General features: G+C 42.8%; 1 protein-coding gene across 3 annotated transcripts in view; it reads right to left on the bottom strand.

The window, feature by feature from the left end:
- The window catches only part of UNC13B (unc-13 homolog B), a 212,763-nt gene that overhangs the window by 177,889 nt on the left and 14,630 nt on the right, over nucleotides 1-20,244 (bottom strand). For all 3 annotated transcript variants that reach the window (XM_061477266.1, XM_061477269.1, XM_061477267.1), the window contains exons 2-5: nucleotides 8,435-8,464; nucleotides 6,271-6,370; nucleotides 2,683-2,800; nucleotides 1,590-1,713 (exon numbers count right to left, since the gene is read on the bottom strand). In XM_061477266.1, coding sequence (XP_061333250.1) covers nucleotides 1,590-1,713; nucleotides 2,683-2,800; nucleotides 6,271-6,370; nucleotides 8,435-8,464 — 372 coding nt within the window. The remainder of the gene's footprint in view (nucleotides 1-1,589; nucleotides 1,714-2,682; nucleotides 2,801-6,270; nucleotides 6,371-8,434; nucleotides 8,465-20,244) is intronic.

The raw sequence follows: 20,244 nt of genomic DNA, 5'->3' as shown, positions 1-20,244 counted from the left end.
ATGGGGGTATAAGATCAACAGATGACCTAACTTTTTCCCACAACAGATGGCCAATCCTGACAGTTGCTGGTCAAATGCCAGTGGGTGCACAAATGCTGCACCCATGCTTGGAGCATGACAGAAACTGTGCACACTGCCAGGGGATTGGCAGCAAAGAATAAGCAACAGGCAGAGGGGGAGAGATGAGCCTTGCAAACACCTTTGAAAGACATCAGCGCTCAGTTCAGGAGAAAAATAACATGATCCCCAAACACACCATCTCTGTTCTTGGTCCCAGGAGTCACCTAAGAGCTGTAAAGAGAAACTATGTAAGCCTTGGATTCAATCTGGCCAATGGCTCACTTCTGGGGTTTGTTCATTTGTTTGATGGATTTTGATGGATTTTTTTTTAATGGAAAAAGAAAAAGAGAAAAAGAAAAGAGAAAAGGAAAAGGAAAGAAAAGAAAAAAGAAGAAAAAAGAAAAAAAGAAGGGAAGGGAAGGGAAGGGAAGGGAAGGGAAGGGAAGGGAAGGGAAGGGAAGGGAAGGGAAGGGAAGGGAAGGGAAGGGAAGGGAAGGGAAGGGAAGGGAAGGGAAGGGAAGGGAAGGGAAGGGAAGGGAAGGGAAGGGAAGGGAAGGGAAGGGAAGGGAAGGGAAGGGAAGGGAAAGGAAAGAGGAAAGGAAAGGAAAGAGGAAAGGAAAGGAAAGAGGAAAGGAAAGGAAAGAGGAAAGGAAAGGAAAGAGGAAAGGAAAGGAAAGGAAAGGAAAGGAAAGGAAAGGAAAGGAAAGGAAAGGAAAGGAAAGGAAAGGAAAGGAAAGGAAAGGAAAGAGGAAAGGAAAGGAAAGAGGAAAGGAAAGGAAAGAGGAAAGGAAAGGAAAGGAAAGGAAAGGAAAGGAAAGGAAAGGAAAGGAAAGGAAAGGAAAGGAAAGGAAAGGAAAGGAAAGGAAAGGAAAGGAAAGGAAAGGAAAGGAAAGGAAAGGAAAGGAAAGGAAAGGAAAGGAAAGGAAAGGAAAAAGAGAAAAAGGAAAAAAATAGAGAAAATCACACAAAACTTTACTTGAGATGGGTTGCTCCAATTAGCTGCTTTTCCACATTCTGTACTTTTCAACCACAAGCAACTGCCAGAAAGGCACTTTTTGTAGCACCAAGTTATTTATATCTTCTGCTAATGATAATATTCAGGAGCACTAAGCATTAATGTTTCACTAACTGAACTGCATGCTTCTAATAGGGTTTAAGTGCACCCACCACAGACCAGCTGCAACAACACACCTGACCTCTTCTAGAGCCAAATTTGTCTAGATACAAAGAAGTTAATGTTCCCTGCTCAGGAACAGAATGTGTGACAGCACAATTCTGAAATAGTATTAATAGTTTCTTAAATTGCTGCTAGTCCAAATATTCCAGTACTTGGAGACCTTTAAACCTTTCCTATTTATTCTGATCTTGTTAGAAAGAAGCCCGTCAAGAAATGAACACCAGCAATTTGATTGTGCTGAATTGATGGATAGAAGTGAGAATGAGGACAAATGGATTACAAAACTCAAGTTGCTCTCAAACACTTTCTCTCCACTGCCAGCACCATCGGTAAATTACTGAAATGTACTCACCAAAAGGCAATTCAAATCTTGTGTCCAGCAAAATTTTATGAGGAGTCGGGTTTTTGGTTCCACAGATTTCATCATGTTTCATCACAACTTCTGCCTCCAGGGTAGACCACTCCCCAGGACCTTCCTGTGAATCAGGAGCCACAGGTGAATTTACAAGTCTGCCATGTCCCTATGCAGCAACTCTCACACATTTGCTAAAAGACTCCAGAAAAAGCCTTACAGTATTCTCAAGGCCTGGTAATCAATTTTAACATGAAATGACATCAATTCAGCACACACCAGCAGCTCCTCTTCCATATCCCAAAAGGCCTTTATCAAAACAAGCCGCAAACACCTCCTAGCAGAACTACTGCCTTCCGAGTGGCACTGCAAAAGTAAGACCTCAAAGGCAAGGCATCAAGGAGTACCTGGACAGCCAGAAGAACTCAGCATCAACCAGACCTTACAGCCACACTGCTGGGCATCCCACTCTTTTCTTTCTATGGAACACATAAGCTCTCTCTCCCTGCTCAAATTCAATAATCTTTCAAGTAAATATCCTGAAATTTGAAGTGAAAAAACAAACATGTCCTGCCTAGCTGCAAGTTAGGGTAGTTACACACATTGGCACATACCACCTCCTACTTTTTTTCAATTCATATTAACACCATTAGACCCTCTAACACCACAACCAGAATCTTTAAGATGATGTTGTACATATGCTCTTGGCCTACCTAAAAAGCTGTCTTGTATTATCAGGACACCCTCTGTCTTTAACTGGAACTCATACAAATTTGAGCATCAAACTAAACAGTCCTTGAGATTTCAGACATTTGCCAATCATGTGTATTCCTTAAACAGATTAAGCCCTGCTTTCTGAGTCCATATGCATGAAGTGAAACCAAAGACCCCTACTTAAGCCCAGTTTTGGTGTCACTATTGGCAACTTCTTTCAAGAACAAGCACAATGTGATGCCAACAGCCCTTTCCCCTCACTCAGCCTTCCTGACTTCTCAAGTGGAAGTTCTGCTGAGGAGTAAAGTCTCAGCCAGGTTTGTAACCCATTTACTATCAACACTGCAGCTGTCAAAATAAAGCTCTGTGTCAGCTTAACCTCATCAGATTGATGAATGGCCTTCAGAGCAATCCATACAGTCCCAACCAGGGTGTCCCAGATCAGTCCTTTGTTCCATACTTCAACGATTAGGCCCAGGTCCAACCGACTGATCTCACTGCAACAAAAGAAAAGGCAGCACAGGTGAGAAAAAAGCAGAATAGAGTCAAATTCTCCTGTAGGTTCTGCATTAGCATCACGATTATACCAGGGAACAATTTCCACACAGCTTTGTCAAGCTACAGGGAGCTTCTGGAAGCATGTGGTCAAGGTGGCTCATACCCACACAGAACACTATTTTCTAATGACTGATTTCTCACAGTTTAACTACACAAAGACTGCAAACTAAACCCCTGAACTATGAATTGTATCTGTAGCTATGTACACAGGAGAAGGAAGCGTATCTTACGCCAAAACTTAGAGGCAAGCTGTTCTTTGCCATCAGGCACCCCAGTCCTAACCAAGCAGGTGTCCTTTTTTCCCTTGGCAGCACAGCCACACCACCATGCTCGGGTAGGTCCAAACATGCCAATCCTTACCTGCGGGTGGAGTTGCCACACGCCAAAAGTAACAGTCCCAAGCCCAGTGTAGCTTCAGCAGCAGCACTGCCTATTGCTCCAGGCTGTGTTGCACTGCTTCTGCTCCAGCACTAGCTTCTTCCTTCACAGGACACCACAAGGCTTTGAGCCATGTGAATCTCTGGAAGCCAGTGGCAATGCAGCCACTCAACCACCAAGTGCCAAGTTCTTGGAAATACTTATCTGAGGGTTTTCACGAGTATCTCTCCTCTCAGTAAGGAAAGGATGCACCTCAAATTACTTCTTCCCAATGCTTCATAGCATTTGTGCCTCCCTCTTCCATGCCCACTTAAGAACAACATAACACACACACGCACAGAGCCTGAACGCTGGTGAAAACAACAAAGTAGAGAAGAATCCTGAGCTCTCTGTTAATACAAACTGTCTTATCATGAAGAAAGACTATTGTTCCTACCTCTTGAGCTCAGGACTTCTCTTCAGTGCACCACTAATCCCCAAAAGTAGTATCTTGGACACAGGGCTGCAGTCTATCTGTCCAGATGTACCCACATTAAGTTTATCATGGGAATTTAAAAGCATATTAGTGGCTAATTTCTACAGACTGCAATCATGGCCAAAAAAAGCACTGCTGGAAATCCCAGCATCTATTTGAGCTTTGCCCTGGAGACTTCCTACAACTTTAAAAGAGAATATTGTATTTACAAGGTTCAAGACAAACCCTATAGCTACAGCAAAGCACATTAGTGTCTATTTTAAACCCGAGTGCTTCTGTTCTTGTTTAAGACACTGGAATTGAGGTCAGGAGTGTCCAGTACTTGTATGACTCATAGTCTAAATAGTTCAAAAGCTATTACACAGCCTTACTATAAGTTTACTGCCAGCATGTTGAAATAGAGTCTCCAGCTTCCTCTGTTTGGATATGGCTACTCATAAAGGCCAAACTAACAACTATGTACCTGCACCATCGCTGATCTGCCATCCCACCACTTGGCTCTTGGAAGACACAGTAACTGATTGCACTGACTTGCAGTAACAACGGAAATGACTGATTTTCTGCTGGCTGGACTACTGTGAGGCCAGAAAGGAAGGAGATGGAAGAAATTCTCAATTTTCAGACACACAGTAAAAACATGATTTTTACTTCAACTGACAGAGCAAGATACTGCTCTTAAGACACCCGACAGGCTTCTGTATAAAACTCCACAGGACAGCCACCACGTAAGAATGAAAAATAAAATGGTTTTCAATATAGTGGCTTTGATTGCCTTCGTGTCTCCCTTTCTCCACCTTCTGGCTAGACTCAGAATAGCTTCGAAGAACAAAAGAACTGACGAATTTGGTGTCCCTCCCTTTCCACACGCACACAGAATTGAAATGAATGACATTTCTAAGAATTTCAACACCGATTTAACCATCATGTTCTAAACATCAGTTTGCACTTTCAAGAACTGTTTGCTGCAAATGTGCAGTCTTCTTAAAGCTACTTCAAAATTAGAAAATGTCCCCAAAGAATACATTAAAGTGCTTTACTGGTCTGGTAATACGCAAATCTGAAACAACCAAAGAGCCCCAAATTCTGCGGTGTTATGTCTCACAAGGAAGGAAAAACAACAAACACAGACAGAAAGCATTTTCTTGGTTGTAGAAAATATATCTCTATATATCTCTATAGAAAATAGAAAATATAGAAATATATCTCTATATATCTCTGTAGAAAATATATCTCTAATATGCCTCATAGAGATAAACACAAACACAAACAGCAAAAGCATTCTTCCCTCAGGGATAAACCACTGTTCTCAAAAGCCTCTTCCAACTCCACAAAGAAAAAGATCAAAGCAGCGAATAGTAGTATTGGAATATCAGTGTAATTTTGCCCGGGACACCTTAACAAACACAGAATCATGAAAAACATGTTCCCTGCCACATGCAACATATTTATTATAAAGATGCATCAGAACTGTGCTGTTGCCTGGCTAAAGCAGAGATGATAATGGCAAGGTAGTTCAGCTAATATTCTGCTTTCATATCCCCTAGCAACTAATTACAGAGCAGCACAGTGACCTTACAGCATGCTAAGCTCCCAGCTCGTATCAGACAGCAGTTCCAGCACCTGGTTGAGGGGAAGGAGGAGGAGCAACTGTGAAAGCCATCATCGAACACAAAGTGCCATTCTTAAATCCCTGGTGAGCAACCTCCTCTGTGGCTGGCCATGTTTTTGCTCCTGTCCATAGGATGAGCATAGGCATATGATTTGGCAGAGAGATACAATTCCCTGCCCCAGCCTTACTCCAGTCCTGCATGGTTTATATCAGTGATAGCCACAGCCTCTGTCTGACCAGGAACTGAAGAGCTGAGAAGATGGTGCCATTCAGCAGCACACATTTCACCGGACAAAGGATAGGCTCCAAGCTCTGTGCAGGAGCACACACCTCACGCGTTGCTCCAAAAACAGAGCACCATGAAAACAAAGGAAATGGGAGTACAGCTATGATGGCAGTACTGCACTGATGCAGGTGAACTCCTCAACCAGGGGCAAAAGTTTCCACCAACTGCTGCTGAATTTGGAAACACACTCACACAATCCCATGTGGGTCTCTTGCTACAGATACCGTGTAAACACCTCATGTTAGAGTCCACAAGATGAATACCACATCATCATTCCCCCACAACAGCAGTGTCCATGCCAAGTTCAGAGAAAATCACTGGGGGCTCAAGATTTAGATCTAGTTCGCTTTGTCTTACAAAGTTATAGAAACAGAAGCAGATGCAATACATGAGTCATTCATCCACCTTCAAAAGAAAACCAAAGGCCATTCTAAAGATACTGGGAAATCCCGGCTACATGGCAGGACTATGAGGCCCAAAGCAAATCAGATACATAGGTCAGTGTGTATAATATAAAGGCATTTAGGCTGTCACCAGGCTGTGCATTTTACCTACTTAAGTACTCCAACTTATACAATGCAACAGCAGTTCCATATAAACATCAGTGCTGTGGAAAGACTCAACCACAAGTACCCCTCATCACTGCGGAAACCATACTTACAACATGAAGTCCTGTTCCCAGCAGGGTTGATCACCCCGCACGGCTACTGTCGTGCTCTTCACATTTTGCACTTTCAGGGTCACATAGGTATTGAATTTATCTGGGGAATGGGAAACAAAAAGTTATCTCCTCACATAAGTGCAACATTGCAAGGTTTTCAGTCCATACATTGCACCTGAGGGAACCCAAAATGAAAAGTCCATATGCATGGACACTGAGTTGGGGACCCAGAATGTTTTTTACTTCATGTTAGGATGATTTTTACCTACCATCAAATTTTCAATCACAGTTTCTTAGAAATTCACACACAAACAAACACTCAGTTAAGCACTTCCAGCAAGTCAGGGACAAAGACTAAAATCCTGAAGAACACAGACACTTTGTGTGTAAAGATGCTGTAACTGAAATGTAGACAGCAGGAAAAGAGTCTGAAGGAACAAGGCCCATCATGCAGACTGAAAAACAAACTTGCAAAACATACAAGCAAGAAGCAGTTGGACTGATTGTATGTACCATCTCTTCCCTTCTGACCCAGCTGCTCTCCTAATTCCAAACTGGTTTTCCACCCATGAGCCTACAAAGAACTTCACAGACCAGTCCACAGTAGAAAGAAAATTCAGTGATTTATGACAAATGTGCTAAAACTGATAGGTCAGCTGGTTTAAGCAATATAGATGAGAACCAGATTACACTCACATTTCAGCAAGCTTTGTTTAGATGTTTTGCTTTTTATTTTAAAACTGAAGAAAAAGCCTGGAAGAATTTTTTCCTAATGGCTGCTATCTTTTGCTAATAAAATCAAAAGCAGCCAAGCACAGACATGTACAAAGTTTGAATATCAGTATCCAAGAATGAACAAATTCCTTTTTAAGAGGTGTTACCACCCCAGACCTATTTATCAGTTTAATCAAGCCTGGAACAAGACATGTGCTACGTAGCTGGAAAGCGCTGTACATATTTTAATACTTCACTGTCCTGCTATATTTGTTCCCAGCATAGGACAGATCACAGTCCATTTCCATACTGTCAAAATGTGCATGTCCCAGCATATAGTTTCAAATACCCTAATGGAAATCAAGGAATGAGAAACCACATCATCCAGAAGCTCAGGAAGAAGTGGAAGTCATTGAAAGTAGATTCCCTCATATCTAGATACATCACTTGCATCTTCACGGGACACTGGATTTGTCAGTGAAATCACACGCTTCAATTGATTTGAACCTAGACTGCAAGACACAGCCATGAGCAGGCTTCTTGATTACAGAAAGGATAAGGTGCACCTATCTTCCTTCCAGTCTTGGCACTCTGCTTTCCTTGCATGGAAATTCAAGGTTGGTGCACACGCAGATCTTGACCTGACATGTTGCATAGACAAAGAGATCTGGAAAACTTTCCACTATAAACTGAGGACAGCTAGATCAAGATAATAAAGCTGAACAAATAAGTCATGAATACAGCTGTGTAATTGCTTCAGATATAAACATCTGAGTAGGTGTTATTCCAAAGGCAAACTGCTCATTCTTTTGTAAACTGCACATCAAATTTCATTCAATAAACGTGTCTGCCTAAGGGATTCCTTGCTAGCTACTGAACCACAGTGAAATAGCTGCCTAGACTGTAAATTTTGGGTGTCACCAGCTGTTTGTTTTTATTTTATTACACAGACACAAAACCTAGCAGATGGGACTTCAATCCCAAGCAGGGCCATTATGGACTGGCACATAACAGAATGAATCAATTCTGAGACACCTTCAGCAATCCCGATCAGGACCGAGGCAGTACTGAATCCACACAGGCATGCACCAGTTCTGCTTGGCAGACATTCTAATATCCTGGTTTTAACAGGGTTTCTTTAACATCCTTTAACAGAGGAAGGATGAGAGGAAAAGGACATGGTGGGGTGGGAATTGGCGACAGTAAAGGAATATCTTTGCTCACCCATCACAGGTCAGGTGAGCAGGTAGGTCCTTAGCACTGTGACACCAGGTCACAGCCTTAAGCCTTCTATTAACTCAGGCTGCCTGGACTCTGAGGGTAGATTCTGTCCCTCCTAAGAACATGGAGGAGCCAAGAGGAGGTAGATGAAACTGGAGTGAGCAACATGAGTAGGAGAGAGGGAACAGGTATCCCCATAGTTGTGAACAAGCAGTAGAGCATGGCTTACCTGGTGGTCCTTGGAGCTTAGCTTTCTTTACTGTAAAGAGAAAAAAAGAAAAGAGGCTATTAGTGATTTGCCCTGCTACAGTCAGAGTCAAAGTGTCACAGGGTATCACATTAATTGGACAACACCCCAGCTGAGTCCTGGTAGCTGGAAATCCACACTCATTTTAACAGTTTAACAGAGAAAAACGTCGTCTGCACCCCATGTAACCTCTCTAACTCAATGCATTTAAGGAATGATCACAGAATTACTGTTTGGGAAGCAATGTCGTATTGCAAACACACAGCAATTTCAAAAGCAGTCCTTTGCAAACAGAAGTTACTGATGCTTAGCAAGGCGTCCTTTCATGCCACCTCACTTACAAAGTTACACTCTAGAAGAAATTAACATTTCTTTATAAACAAAGATTCTCTCCTAACAACGCAGAGCAGAATTCAAACCACAACTGCCTAAATAGCAGCTCTGTAGAAGGCTGTCTGTAAATCAAATTAACCCATTATGCCAAACAAGTAGCAGTCTAAACTCAAATGTCACTTTTCCTCTGTTGATTTAATTCCAGGACAGTATTTATCAAAAACGATGGCTAAAACAGCACTGGTTCCTATCTCATCAGATGAAGAAGGTCCATGTCTAGTGGAGCTTTTGTTTACCTTTCTCTTTTGCAAGCCCATAGCCTCACTGGTATTTACAAAGTGTGAGAAGGCATCTCTAGGCTAAAGCTAGTTTTCCCAGGGGAAAACCAACACTAAGAAGAAAACATTTAACAAGCTAGGAAGCACAATACACCAGAGAGCAAAAGTATTTAAAACCTGGTGTAGTGAGGTTTCCTCCAGAAAACAGAGCACACAAAATTTACTAAAGGCTCACAGGGTCTAACTTCCAAGACAAATGCCCTGGAAAGACACATTAAAAAATAAAATAAAATAATGCACAGAGCTGCCATGGAGTGTGATGCTGCTGAACACCCTTGCTATTTGAGACATTTTCTTTGCAAGCATTTTCAGTGCTGGTGGATGTTTCCATGGAGGAAACACTGTACCATGTACAGGATGAAGCAGGAGCATCTCAGCAGAAGTCAGAAGAATATACACTGCTAAGGCCGACATGCCTTTAGGTGCATAATAAACAGGTTCATTTTCTCTCAGGTTCAGGGCCTGAAGCATTCCTGAGACCAAACCTAATGGTGCAAGCAAAACAGACAATGGTGGGGGCAAGTGTTCCTGCTGACTGAAGATGCAGATTCCTTTTTAATCTCCAAATCAACCAGCCTGTTTAGCCACTGAGAACAGGCAATTTACCCACTTTCTAGGTGCCTGTGGATTCCATACAAAAACAGTCATTTCATGAAATACTGTCCTCAAGTAGGCAGACACCAGCTTATACCTGATCCTCCCCTCTCCCCTCCTTTGCAAGAGGCAGAAGACAAAGAAACCAGTGCATGTGCTTGAGGGAAGTGGATGCCCAGTAAGCTTCAGCAAGTCCCTCTCCCTGTTCATATCAAGTTAGTAGGGAAGCAGAGGCAATCCCAGTGTGGAAACTCAGCATTATTTGTCAAAAAAAACCCAGCCAGAGTAGGCCAATGGCTCCTAGACACAGAGAGGAGATGATGTCTCTGCAACAAATGATATGCAAACTAAGAGACAGATGCTGTCTGTAGTCTGGACCCCTAAGTATTGAGGTTCATTTGATGAAAGGCAGCAAACTCGGCAATGCCTTGGCATGCTGAAAAGGGTGCCTGCAAGGGGCTTCAGCAAGGGCCATTCCACGACACACAGAAACAGGGATGCCATCTGAGACAGCATCAAGGATGAATGACGATCACAAGCCTGCTACAGACTCAGGTAACAACGTGTTCTATCTCCAGTAACTATGAAGAATGAACCCCATGCCTCTGGACAATCTGCATGTAGTAAGTTACACCTTTAGCAGCAGAAGCATATAAGTAAGTGCTGGATCACAAACCTGGGAGTCTCATCTCACCGGTACTCCTTTGCTCTATCTGCATGTTTAAACAGTGTGTCCAAAAACGCTCCCAAGAAAAGAGACTTGGACATGTTTTAATTTTGTTAGCCCACCGGAAACACTTCCTATGGGTGTGTGTAAAAATCACTGCAAAGGTGCAGCTCCCATGATATCGCAGGATCAGGACTGGCCATGCGAATCACAAGGGTTCCCTACTTAACAGGAGTTCAGAGCTGGAAGGAGCTGTCAGACACTGCCAAGACCCTGTTTCCCAGCACAGGGAATTCACAGGTAGGGTGTAACACGCAGCACGGCATGCAACATGCCACTGCTGAAGGACCACAGTAAGGGTAGTTTCCCTAGGGAAACTTTTGTACCCACACCTGCTCCTTCCGTCTACTTAGACCTCCTCTATGCTAAATGCTTAAGAAAGAACACAAAGGACTAATGAAGTCGCGAAGAAGCCAGACCTATTAACAGTTAATTACAGTGCTGCAACAAAGGCTGAAAACTCATTGCTACTCCAGGGTGGGAGGCTGAAATCAAGCCATGTGAAAAGTACATCTTATAAAATAAAACCTGTATCACAAAAGGAAGAAGTTCTGTAACACTCAGCAACACCAAGCAAGATACATCTGCCTCTGCATTGCCACGAAGTAAAATCCTGAAGACAAAAGTCAGTCAAAGGTCTAGATGAGAGATTTCCTGACTCACTCCCATTTATCCCATAGGCACTTCTGGGCAAGCTGCATTTTTAAGCTATCTGGAAGTGTTAAATTCCATTCAGTTTCAAATGGATCCTCTCTCCAAACTGGGCATCACAGAAAGTCAATCCATTCAGAGGCAAACACTGAACTACCCTGAACCATAAACCTCTTACACCACCCTATGGGAAGGACACAAGGGTGAGAATGAATATGATGGAAAATTAGAAAGGAAAGTGAGACCTAGGCTTTGCGCCGCCCTGTACGAGCAATAGATAGTACAGATGCACAGAGATGCACCTGCTCTCACTGTGCACACAAAGACTCATTCAATCACTGAAAAAGACTCAGGCATATCAGAGACGCAGCTATTACACCTCAGTTCAAGGAGCTATTAGAAGGCAGATGGGTTATGCTGAAATAACAAGATGCAAATTAGACAGACAGATATAAAAGCAATGAAAAGTGACGTAAACATTCAATTCATCCAGAGATATTTTTTTCCTCTGTGAATCTCTCATCATTTTGGTGTTACTTTAAATAAAGAGCCAAGGAGAAATTAAGTTGAAGTGTTGCCTGCAACTTGAAAGAAAAAGGATTTCCAGATGCTCTATAGCTGTCAGTTACAAAAGGCTGGAGAGTCAGACAGACTCCTGAAGACCAGGAAAAGAAAACATAAGCCAGAGATTGCAAAAAAGGTCCAGAATCATTGTGGAAGTGTGGAAAAACAACAGCACAATGTGTATCAGAGCATTCTTAAACTCAGTTCTACAGAGAACTTCTTGCTATCCACTTACTTTTCAATCTGAGGGACAAATCTTTTCCTGATTAGGTACTCCACACACCAGCAAGAAAATTAAAATCAAGCATGCCAGATTACTGAGGTTCAGACAACACACTGCCCAAACCTCCTAAGCAGGAGCACACTCGTATTGTTAAGGGAACCTGGGTGTTCTCAGTATCTGCAGATTCAAGATTACCTTTAACATTTGCCTACAAATCAGAAGGATGCAGACACAGGGAATGTCTGAGCAGATGGCCAAAAGATTACATCTTAACTAAATCCAGCACATGACTTACGAGCTGGTCACTCGTGACACTACCAAAACAACTACGTCCTTATACATGTAAGTGCCATGGAGGGGCTGTGGGAGAAATCGGAAGAATGAAAGAAAGCAGTTTAATTAGTGCTGTTAAAGAAATGCAATGCTGAAAGCATTCAGGTGCACTTTCACAATCAGCAATTTGAAGAGCTTCCTCTTCCCTGTGAAATAAATGCTCTGTTAATGTGTTTTCGAGAGCACTTCCAACTTCTACAGTAACTGACCCCAGCTGAACAGCACAATCAGTACGTATTTCCATTTCACTCCGTGCTTTTTCCATCTTTCCCAGGTGCTCAGACTTTTGTGCACAGTGATAGGCAGCACTAGGTGCAAAGGTTGCTTAAGCAACATAAACAAGAGACCACAGCAAGCGGCTCATACTGCCCAAGACTAAGCCAGCACACTAAATTCATGGCCTTTGTGCCTTGCAGCACACACACAGAAGAGAGGGGAATCACTTCTGGTAGGGAAGCACTGGCTAAGCAGTGCTCCAGCCCTTCAGGTCCATTCTGTAGCTGAGTCTTGGCAGTCATTTTGCTGTCTGAACCTTGCACCAACAGCTATAGCGCATGTATTCACTGCAGAGCCAAAGTCACCACCTCTGAAACCTGTTTATAAAACCCATGACAGGCTGGCATGTGGCACAAGACTGACACATCTAACAAGGACTGGTGTGTCCCTGGGGATCCAGCCCGGACACACAGGGACCTCTCCCTCCCGAGAAATCAATACATTTGATATGCACAGCCCCCGCACATCCTCACCTCCCACCCGAGGGTGAGGAACCCCTGTCTTTCCCACCATCTCCAGGCTGGAGGAAACAGAAGCCATGCAGTGACTTGAACCCTGATTTTAACTCAGGTCACTGTTTTGTTTCACGTGATCCCTGTAAAAGCCCACCAGCATGAGGTACACTACTAAATGCAATTGCATGTGCCATAGCAGAACAGCAGTACTGACTGTGCCATGAAACTCTTCTCGTGACTTCAAAACTCTAAGAAAGAACTGGATGAAACAGCAGTTTAATGGTTTTCCAAGCCTGTTATGAAGAGCTGACATGTTACAGCCACCTTGGTATACCCAGTCTCAGGCAGGTACAAAAAGGAAGTCTCCACTGCAGACTCATACATTCAGAAGGTAAAGATATCCCTGAACTAGCTCAGAGAAGGCATAATTAAGGGTAATTGCACAGGAAGCTCAGGGATCCACCAGCCCCACTCAGCAGCACCTCAACAGCCTCTGCTGGAACTACTGAGAGCCCAATGCAGGGTCTGCTCCGGCTCCATCTCCTCCTTGGTAGCAGAGCACTGCTGAGCTGGGGTCCTTAATGCAGCCCAGAGATTCATTGAGCCCTAGGGGCCACTGAGACACAAGAGACTGAAGTCACATTTAGTACTTCATACTTTGTTTTTCCGCCAGGGAAAACAAACCACTGATTTACATATGAACGCTGTTCCACTCCAAGCAGGGAAAAGAGCACTTTATGCCCCAGTGAATGACGTGATGGAAACACAGCGGGTACCTACAGACATAAAAGCTGAGATTGCATTCACAGTAAACAGAGGATAACGTTTTGTTGTTGCTTGATGTGAAGGGAGGGCTGGGCTGACCACAGAACTCCTCTGCTGCCAGAAGAAAGAGCCACTGCAAAATGGCTAACACTTTGTCCAGAGAGCAGGAACATAGCACGGATTTCCATCAGTACCTGATGAACTAAGGCTCTAAGGGCATAATTATTCTGACTTGGTACCTGAAACAGCCCTTCAAAAATCCATCACCCGTTTGACTGAGACAGCTGAGGAGGAATCCAGATAGCTTCAGCAGCAAGCCATTAGCACCGCTAAATTCACCTCAGCTGATCCAAGAGATTGATCTGCTTTAATAAGTAGCCCAGAATAAATCAAATGGACTTAATAAGAGTTTATTAATTTTTAATAGTTCATCAAAATGAAAAGACAAAAGAAATAAAACAACAAAAAAATAGAAAAAAAAAACCACCATTTTTACATTACAGTTCCCACTGATGTAGCAAAGAGCTTTCTTCAACGTGACCACTCTAAATGCCCACAGGACAACTTGACTCACCTGAGAAAGCCTTGGGAACCACATCAAACAAAGGGGAGGCATGCTAGCTTCAGCAACCAACCACATTTAAAAAGCATCTATCCATCATTCTTGGATGCCTCAGATGAAAGGGGTTGGGCAAGAGGGAGATTCTATTCTGTTGCCTGTGGTAGAGAATTGATCTACCCAAGGGATTTCCATTCTGCCAGATGTCTTGAGAATGAATTAAGAATCCCTCCTAATTCACATGAATTAGCATCTTCCTGCTCAGATGATCTGCAAATTCATTACCCTGTCCAGAGACATACAAAGCTACTAAGTTTATTTAATTTACAATACTATTTCCAACAAACAGCTTTCTACCAGTCACTCCAGCATTTCTGTCCACTGGACAGTGACTGATAGCAGCTGAGACATGTGTGGCTGCTTGGAAGGGTTTTCCAAATTGCTGTGCTAAGAGGAAACACACTCTAATACTAACGCCATTTAACTTCAGTACCACTTCATATAGAAAATACAGGAAAGCAGTACATATGTAGACATCCCAATAACCATCCATGCAGCCAAACCTCACTAGAAGCTCCACTCTTTATCTGTAAATTCGCAGATCAGTTAAGACTCAGGGCTTGCATGCACAGAAGTGTTGCAACCCCAGGGTAGATAGTACTCCCCTCGTTTTCCTCCATAGCCCATACACCCCATAACTTGTGGCTGACAGACATTTCCAGTCTCAATGGATCACTGCAGCTGGCGCCTGGTTCTGCTTGCTGAGCTTCACCCCAGCCTTTGTTTCTTGCCAGGATTTTCACAGCCCCAGGCTCAGCATCCCACCACGTGTATGGGCCAAACTTTGGTGAGCAAAGTGCTGAAATCTACCCAGAAAAGCCTAGCTTTTATACATCAGCGTCTTGTATAAAGCTGTATTACTACCATAGCCCATGGGCATCAGAGCAACTAGCATAGTGGCAGAGTATCTGGAGTATTCCCCACTGTTTTCTTCACATGAAGGTGGAACAACAACATGATGGCCAGTCTGCATAAAACTGAGCAAATCCACAGTTAATATACTGTGCTGAACCAGTATCTCATTAAATTGTCTAATTAAAGGTACAGCTGACTATTTTGCTCAATCATCAAGTCTGGTCACCTTGGTTAACTAGGTAATTTTACACCTCCTCAGCTCCAATTTTGCATAAAACGTGGTAAAATCAGGTCAGATTTTGCATAAAACATGGTAAGTGTGCACAGCACATCTAAGCTTGCATCAAAGATTCATAATGTTCCACTTTTTCCACCCTTACCAGAGGTACTAGATAAACAGAGGAAATTAAAAACCTTGGTAGGACACCCTTCTACTGACAGCTGCAAACACTGCAGTCAAAACTATATTCTCACACTGTATCTGGAACAGGGGACCAACTTTGGAGACACTTTGGCAAACACTTTGGGGGTTGCTCTTTTTCAGTAAAACCCAGTCCTCATCATCAAGAGAAGCCTTCTCTTCAAATATCCTAATTCTCTGAAAGGTACTTCATGCAACAGAAAGGGTGCCTATTCAATTTACTTTCTGCAATGGCTTAATGTAGTAGGCAGTTAATGTAAGTAATCTTCTAAACACGTTCAATGACAAATCAGATTCAGACAGTTAGAGAGACATCTGGGCCTTGCTTACACATTAATCTGTTACCAGATTTGATTTGACACACTGACTTAACACTACACAGGTTTTCAAGCTCCTGAACTGAGGAGTTCTGTATGCATTCTTGTTTGTTGCTTAGCTCAAGAACTCACCTACCTGAAATACTGGTTGAACTATTTCAGCAACAGAAATTCACAGATGAAGAAAATGATATAACAATTTTTAAAAAGTACAAAAACAGTACTGCAGAAGATATGCCATGGGAAATGCTGCTGTGAACCTGTATCTCAAAGAAACACAAACTGAAAACAAAGCATCTTACTAGGAGAATATAGGACCGGAAAAATGGAACTGAAACTATATATATGTAACTTGTAGAAAGCAACTGTGACAGGGAACAAAATGCAAGAGGAAAACTAAAGAGGTCTGCAGCTGGTCCCTTCCCTGACATTAGGATAGACACCAGATTGCTCTTCCAAAACCCAGAACTTCCCTCATCTCTGAACTTGTAATGGATACGGTGATCCTACTAAAAAGCTAGCACAGAACAGGATCTACACAGGAAAAATACAATCAATATACCATGACCATTAGGTACTGCAAAAGGATTCCAGCATGTTAAAAGCCTCAGGAGCTTTCTACCAATAAAACGCTTAAAACATTGACAAGTTATTTTGTAAACCACAGCTCAAATTATTATTACATTAAGCATCAGCATTTAGTGAAACTTCTGCTTTGCAGTAAGGAAGCTGCAAGAAGTTCACTTACAGCTGATCCCAGGAAAAGCTTCCTCTGCGTTACAGTAGGAAGCATTCAACTGATTTCAGGTAAACAGCAGCTGAAATAAGCCTGACAATATTGTTTCTTCTGTCTGGAGAGAGAGGAAAAGGAAGAAAGTGGGGGGGAAGGCATATTCATTAACTGTACCGCCAAAAAAAGCTAGAAACAGATGCTGGGAAGCAGTAAGGAAAGTAGGAACATACAAGCCTTGAACTTTATAACCTCCTGAAACCGATTAGTACTCCCAGTTAATCCAGAGTGCCAACAGCCCATAAAATATTTTCCAGCTTTCACATTAAATATACTTGGGAATGGAATAACTGCAGAAGCTTCCACTTCCAGGCAGTTCGTGTGGCTAAACACTGCACAGGAGAGAGGAGACAGCAGTTTGAAAAGTAGAACATGTTGCACTGGAATTTCCAACACCAGGACACTCTTTCAGGAATTCCCATTACTGCAGATGCTCTTTCAGGCTACAGGGCTATCTTTGTCCATTTCTCCTGCCTGCATGGTCCCACAGTTCAGCTGGCTGGCAGTCAGTCACAGGACACTTTGCCAGCCAACACAAAGCAGATCAATCCATTAAGCTCAAGTCACCTTTCAGGTAACTAGAACAAGTTGAAAACCATAAGCCATCTTCTTGCTGGAGTTCCTGGAATGACAGCCTTCCAGTGCCCAGACAAAAGTATTTCCTCTAGCAATGCACCTTGTTGTCATCCTTAAAGGCTGCACAGAAAGCTCCAGTTCTCAAGAGCCCCACAGCCTGAGCTGGAATACAAGGTGCTTCAAAGATACACCAAGTCTGTGTGCTGCTCTCCAAAAAGCCCTTTACTTCCTAACTCACCTTCCAACTTACCTGACAATAATCATGATCTCAGTGCAAACTGACAAGTTAATTCTAGTGAGGCAAGACCAGCATACTCAGATACGTATTGTGCTCTTGCTTCTTCATAACCTCCCCGCTGACATGTTAACACCTACCCAAAACACAACTTCACTCCTACCTGCCACCTCAACATCTCTTTGCAAGTCAAAACTGAAGGCCCATGCTCTGAGACACAGTTTGTGGAGCACTCAGGCTATCTTCAGATGGTTTTCTTCACCAAGGAAGGGCCTGGAAGTGTCAGTTCTGCTGCCCTATTTCTCCACCAAGAACTGCAACCAAGTCACACAAGAGTGTTCACAAATGATACTCCTCACAGAGACATTTCTGCCATCTCACAGATGTTTGCTTTGCAGTTACTGCCCCTCCCTCACCAGCAGCATGACAGATTTGTCAGTCAGATTTGTAATCCACTGTTCCCAAATGTCATTTATTTAAGTAAGGCTGACAGTCCCACTGCTCAAACTGGATGCTGTAATTCCCCAAAAGCCACTTCGGTATCAGTGACAGTTCCACACCTGGGTCCCAAACCAGATGTCTCCTGCCTTGCTGACCAAGGGGCCCTTTGCATACCTTCCGCAGGAGTCTGCACTAAAAGAAGTCTTAACACGATGGGAAAGGCTGCAGTGCAAGCCCCCTTTAGCCTGGTATCTTGTCCATACAAACACCTAGACAGTTCCTAGGAAACAGCAAGACAGCAGTATCTACTCCCTACATTAATATGCCCCCAGCTTCTAAGCTTAGGACCCAGAGGTGGTGTTTTTGGAAGCAGAGTTTCACACAGCCTGTTTTACCATCAAATCCCCTCTACTCCCAATATAACCACAACTTAAGGTTGCCAACAGCCAACCTAAGGTGCATTCCACTCTGATATTTCTTCAACAGCAAGGAGAAGCACACACTTCAGATAGCTGGTTTCACAGTTTAGCTTCTTTGCTGTACATGTTTGCTGACACCTGTTTTAAAGTAGGAAGACAACACAAGCAAACTTATCTGATTCTCCACTGAGAAGAAAGGGACTGTCACTCATAAGGAGAGGCAAGATGCTTTGCTACCTGTTTGACAGAGCAAACAGAGTCACCTAGGCACAGGCAGGTGAGCATCACCTCCAACTGACTGGTCTGCATCAGTTACATTTTCCTTGAGAAGTGGGAAAACAAGTACACACACAGAGGTATTGTTTTGTGATTACACACCAAGAGACGATGCCTTTGTCCAAAGTTTGCTTTCCAAGTGGGATGGGGAAGCAGAGTATGGTGACAGAGAACCTGATCTGATAGTATTTGTGTAACAGGACAGCTTTTAAACAAAAAGAAACCAAGAATGTAGGCAACTTCCCTGATTCTATAGGACAGCTCCATCTACTTACATTTACCATTCAAACACCAACACCAGTTCCTAAAAAACACTGACAGGAGAAATCTTCTAACACCTTGGCTGACCAACACAGACACACTGCTGAAGACACACTGAAGTTCTTGCTCAGCAGGTGCTTTGAACTGAGCAGTGAGGACAGGAACAAAATCTCTTACTCAAATCACAGAGATTATGAGAGGTTAATCCTGACGCTGGCAACATGGACAGCACTGTCAGGCGACCTGGTTCCCCCACCAAGAGGTGAATTAAGCAGTAATCCAAGCTGCCTCTTCCCTCAAATACGCTGTTGCAGCCTTCATTTTATTACTAAAAGAGCACTTCGGGTGTTTTCTGGAGTGAATTATTGGAGTGTATTGTGAGGACTGGAGTGAGTTACTGAGTTTGTGATTCTCTGAGAAAACGAATTCTGATAGACTATGCTTTGCTCACTTTGCTTTAAGGAGTTCCCTGAAGGCTACAGATTTCTCCTAAACTTCTGTTTTATGATCAGGAGAGACAGCAGCTTTACTTCTGAATAGGAAAAAAAAATATACATCCATCAAATCTTTCAGAATTTTTAGATATAGAATAATATAGAATAATTTTAGATATAAATAATGTTGGCCAGAGAATAAAGGAGGCTTCAAATTTTCAGTGGCATAAATTATCCTTCTTTCAAGCTCCATAAGGTTCAGAAATACATTATTTTAAGTGAGTGGAAATGCCTTAATTGAGTAAGGGAACAAAACCCACGCTACTTAATTTTACACAAACCAGACTTCAACTTACATATGTCCCCAGCTTTCAAAGACTAAGGAAATATGCATAATGAAAGCCACATCCTTGCACCAGAAGGCAGGAAAAGAGACAGACTGATAATGTATTAAGTCTGCTGGGAGCCAGTCTGAGTAGCTAACCGGCCTATCCTGACAAACCAATGGTTCAGCTAGTTTATAGGAGAAGCTTCAGTGTGAAAAAGAAAACCCCACAAAACAAAAACAACTAAAACTGAACATAACAAACAAAAGCCAAAGAGGAGAAAATAAAAATAAATTAAGAAAACCTAAACCTCATTCAGAAACCAGATCAGTAGAAAAATTTGTTTGTTTAGGCTGTTTTGGTTTTTATTTTGAAAACAAGATACACCTCCCATGTCTTTACAGAACAATTTCCTCCAAGATACAAAGCATATGCAGCTGCATTGTACATACAGGTAAAACGTCAGTTAAGTTATTTGAATCTTGCCAGAGTTACTAGGTCAAATCACACAGCCTGGTCATGGCGAGGTAACAGTTGCTAGAAGACACGTTTATTCCTTGGCA

This window comes from Pezoporus flaviventris, unplaced genomic scaffold (genome assembly GCF_033815535.1).
Source record: "Pezoporus flaviventris isolate CSIRO_AGI_PZ_B2104156 unplaced genomic scaffold, CSIRO_AGI_Pfla_v1 ptg000100l, whole genome shotgun sequence".
NCBI lineage: Eukaryota > Metazoa > Chordata > Aves > Psittaciformes > Psittacidae > Pezoporus > Pezoporus flaviventris.
The sequence above is the reverse complement of the archived record's forward strand: the minus strand, read 5'-3'. Positions and strand labels throughout refer to the sequence as shown.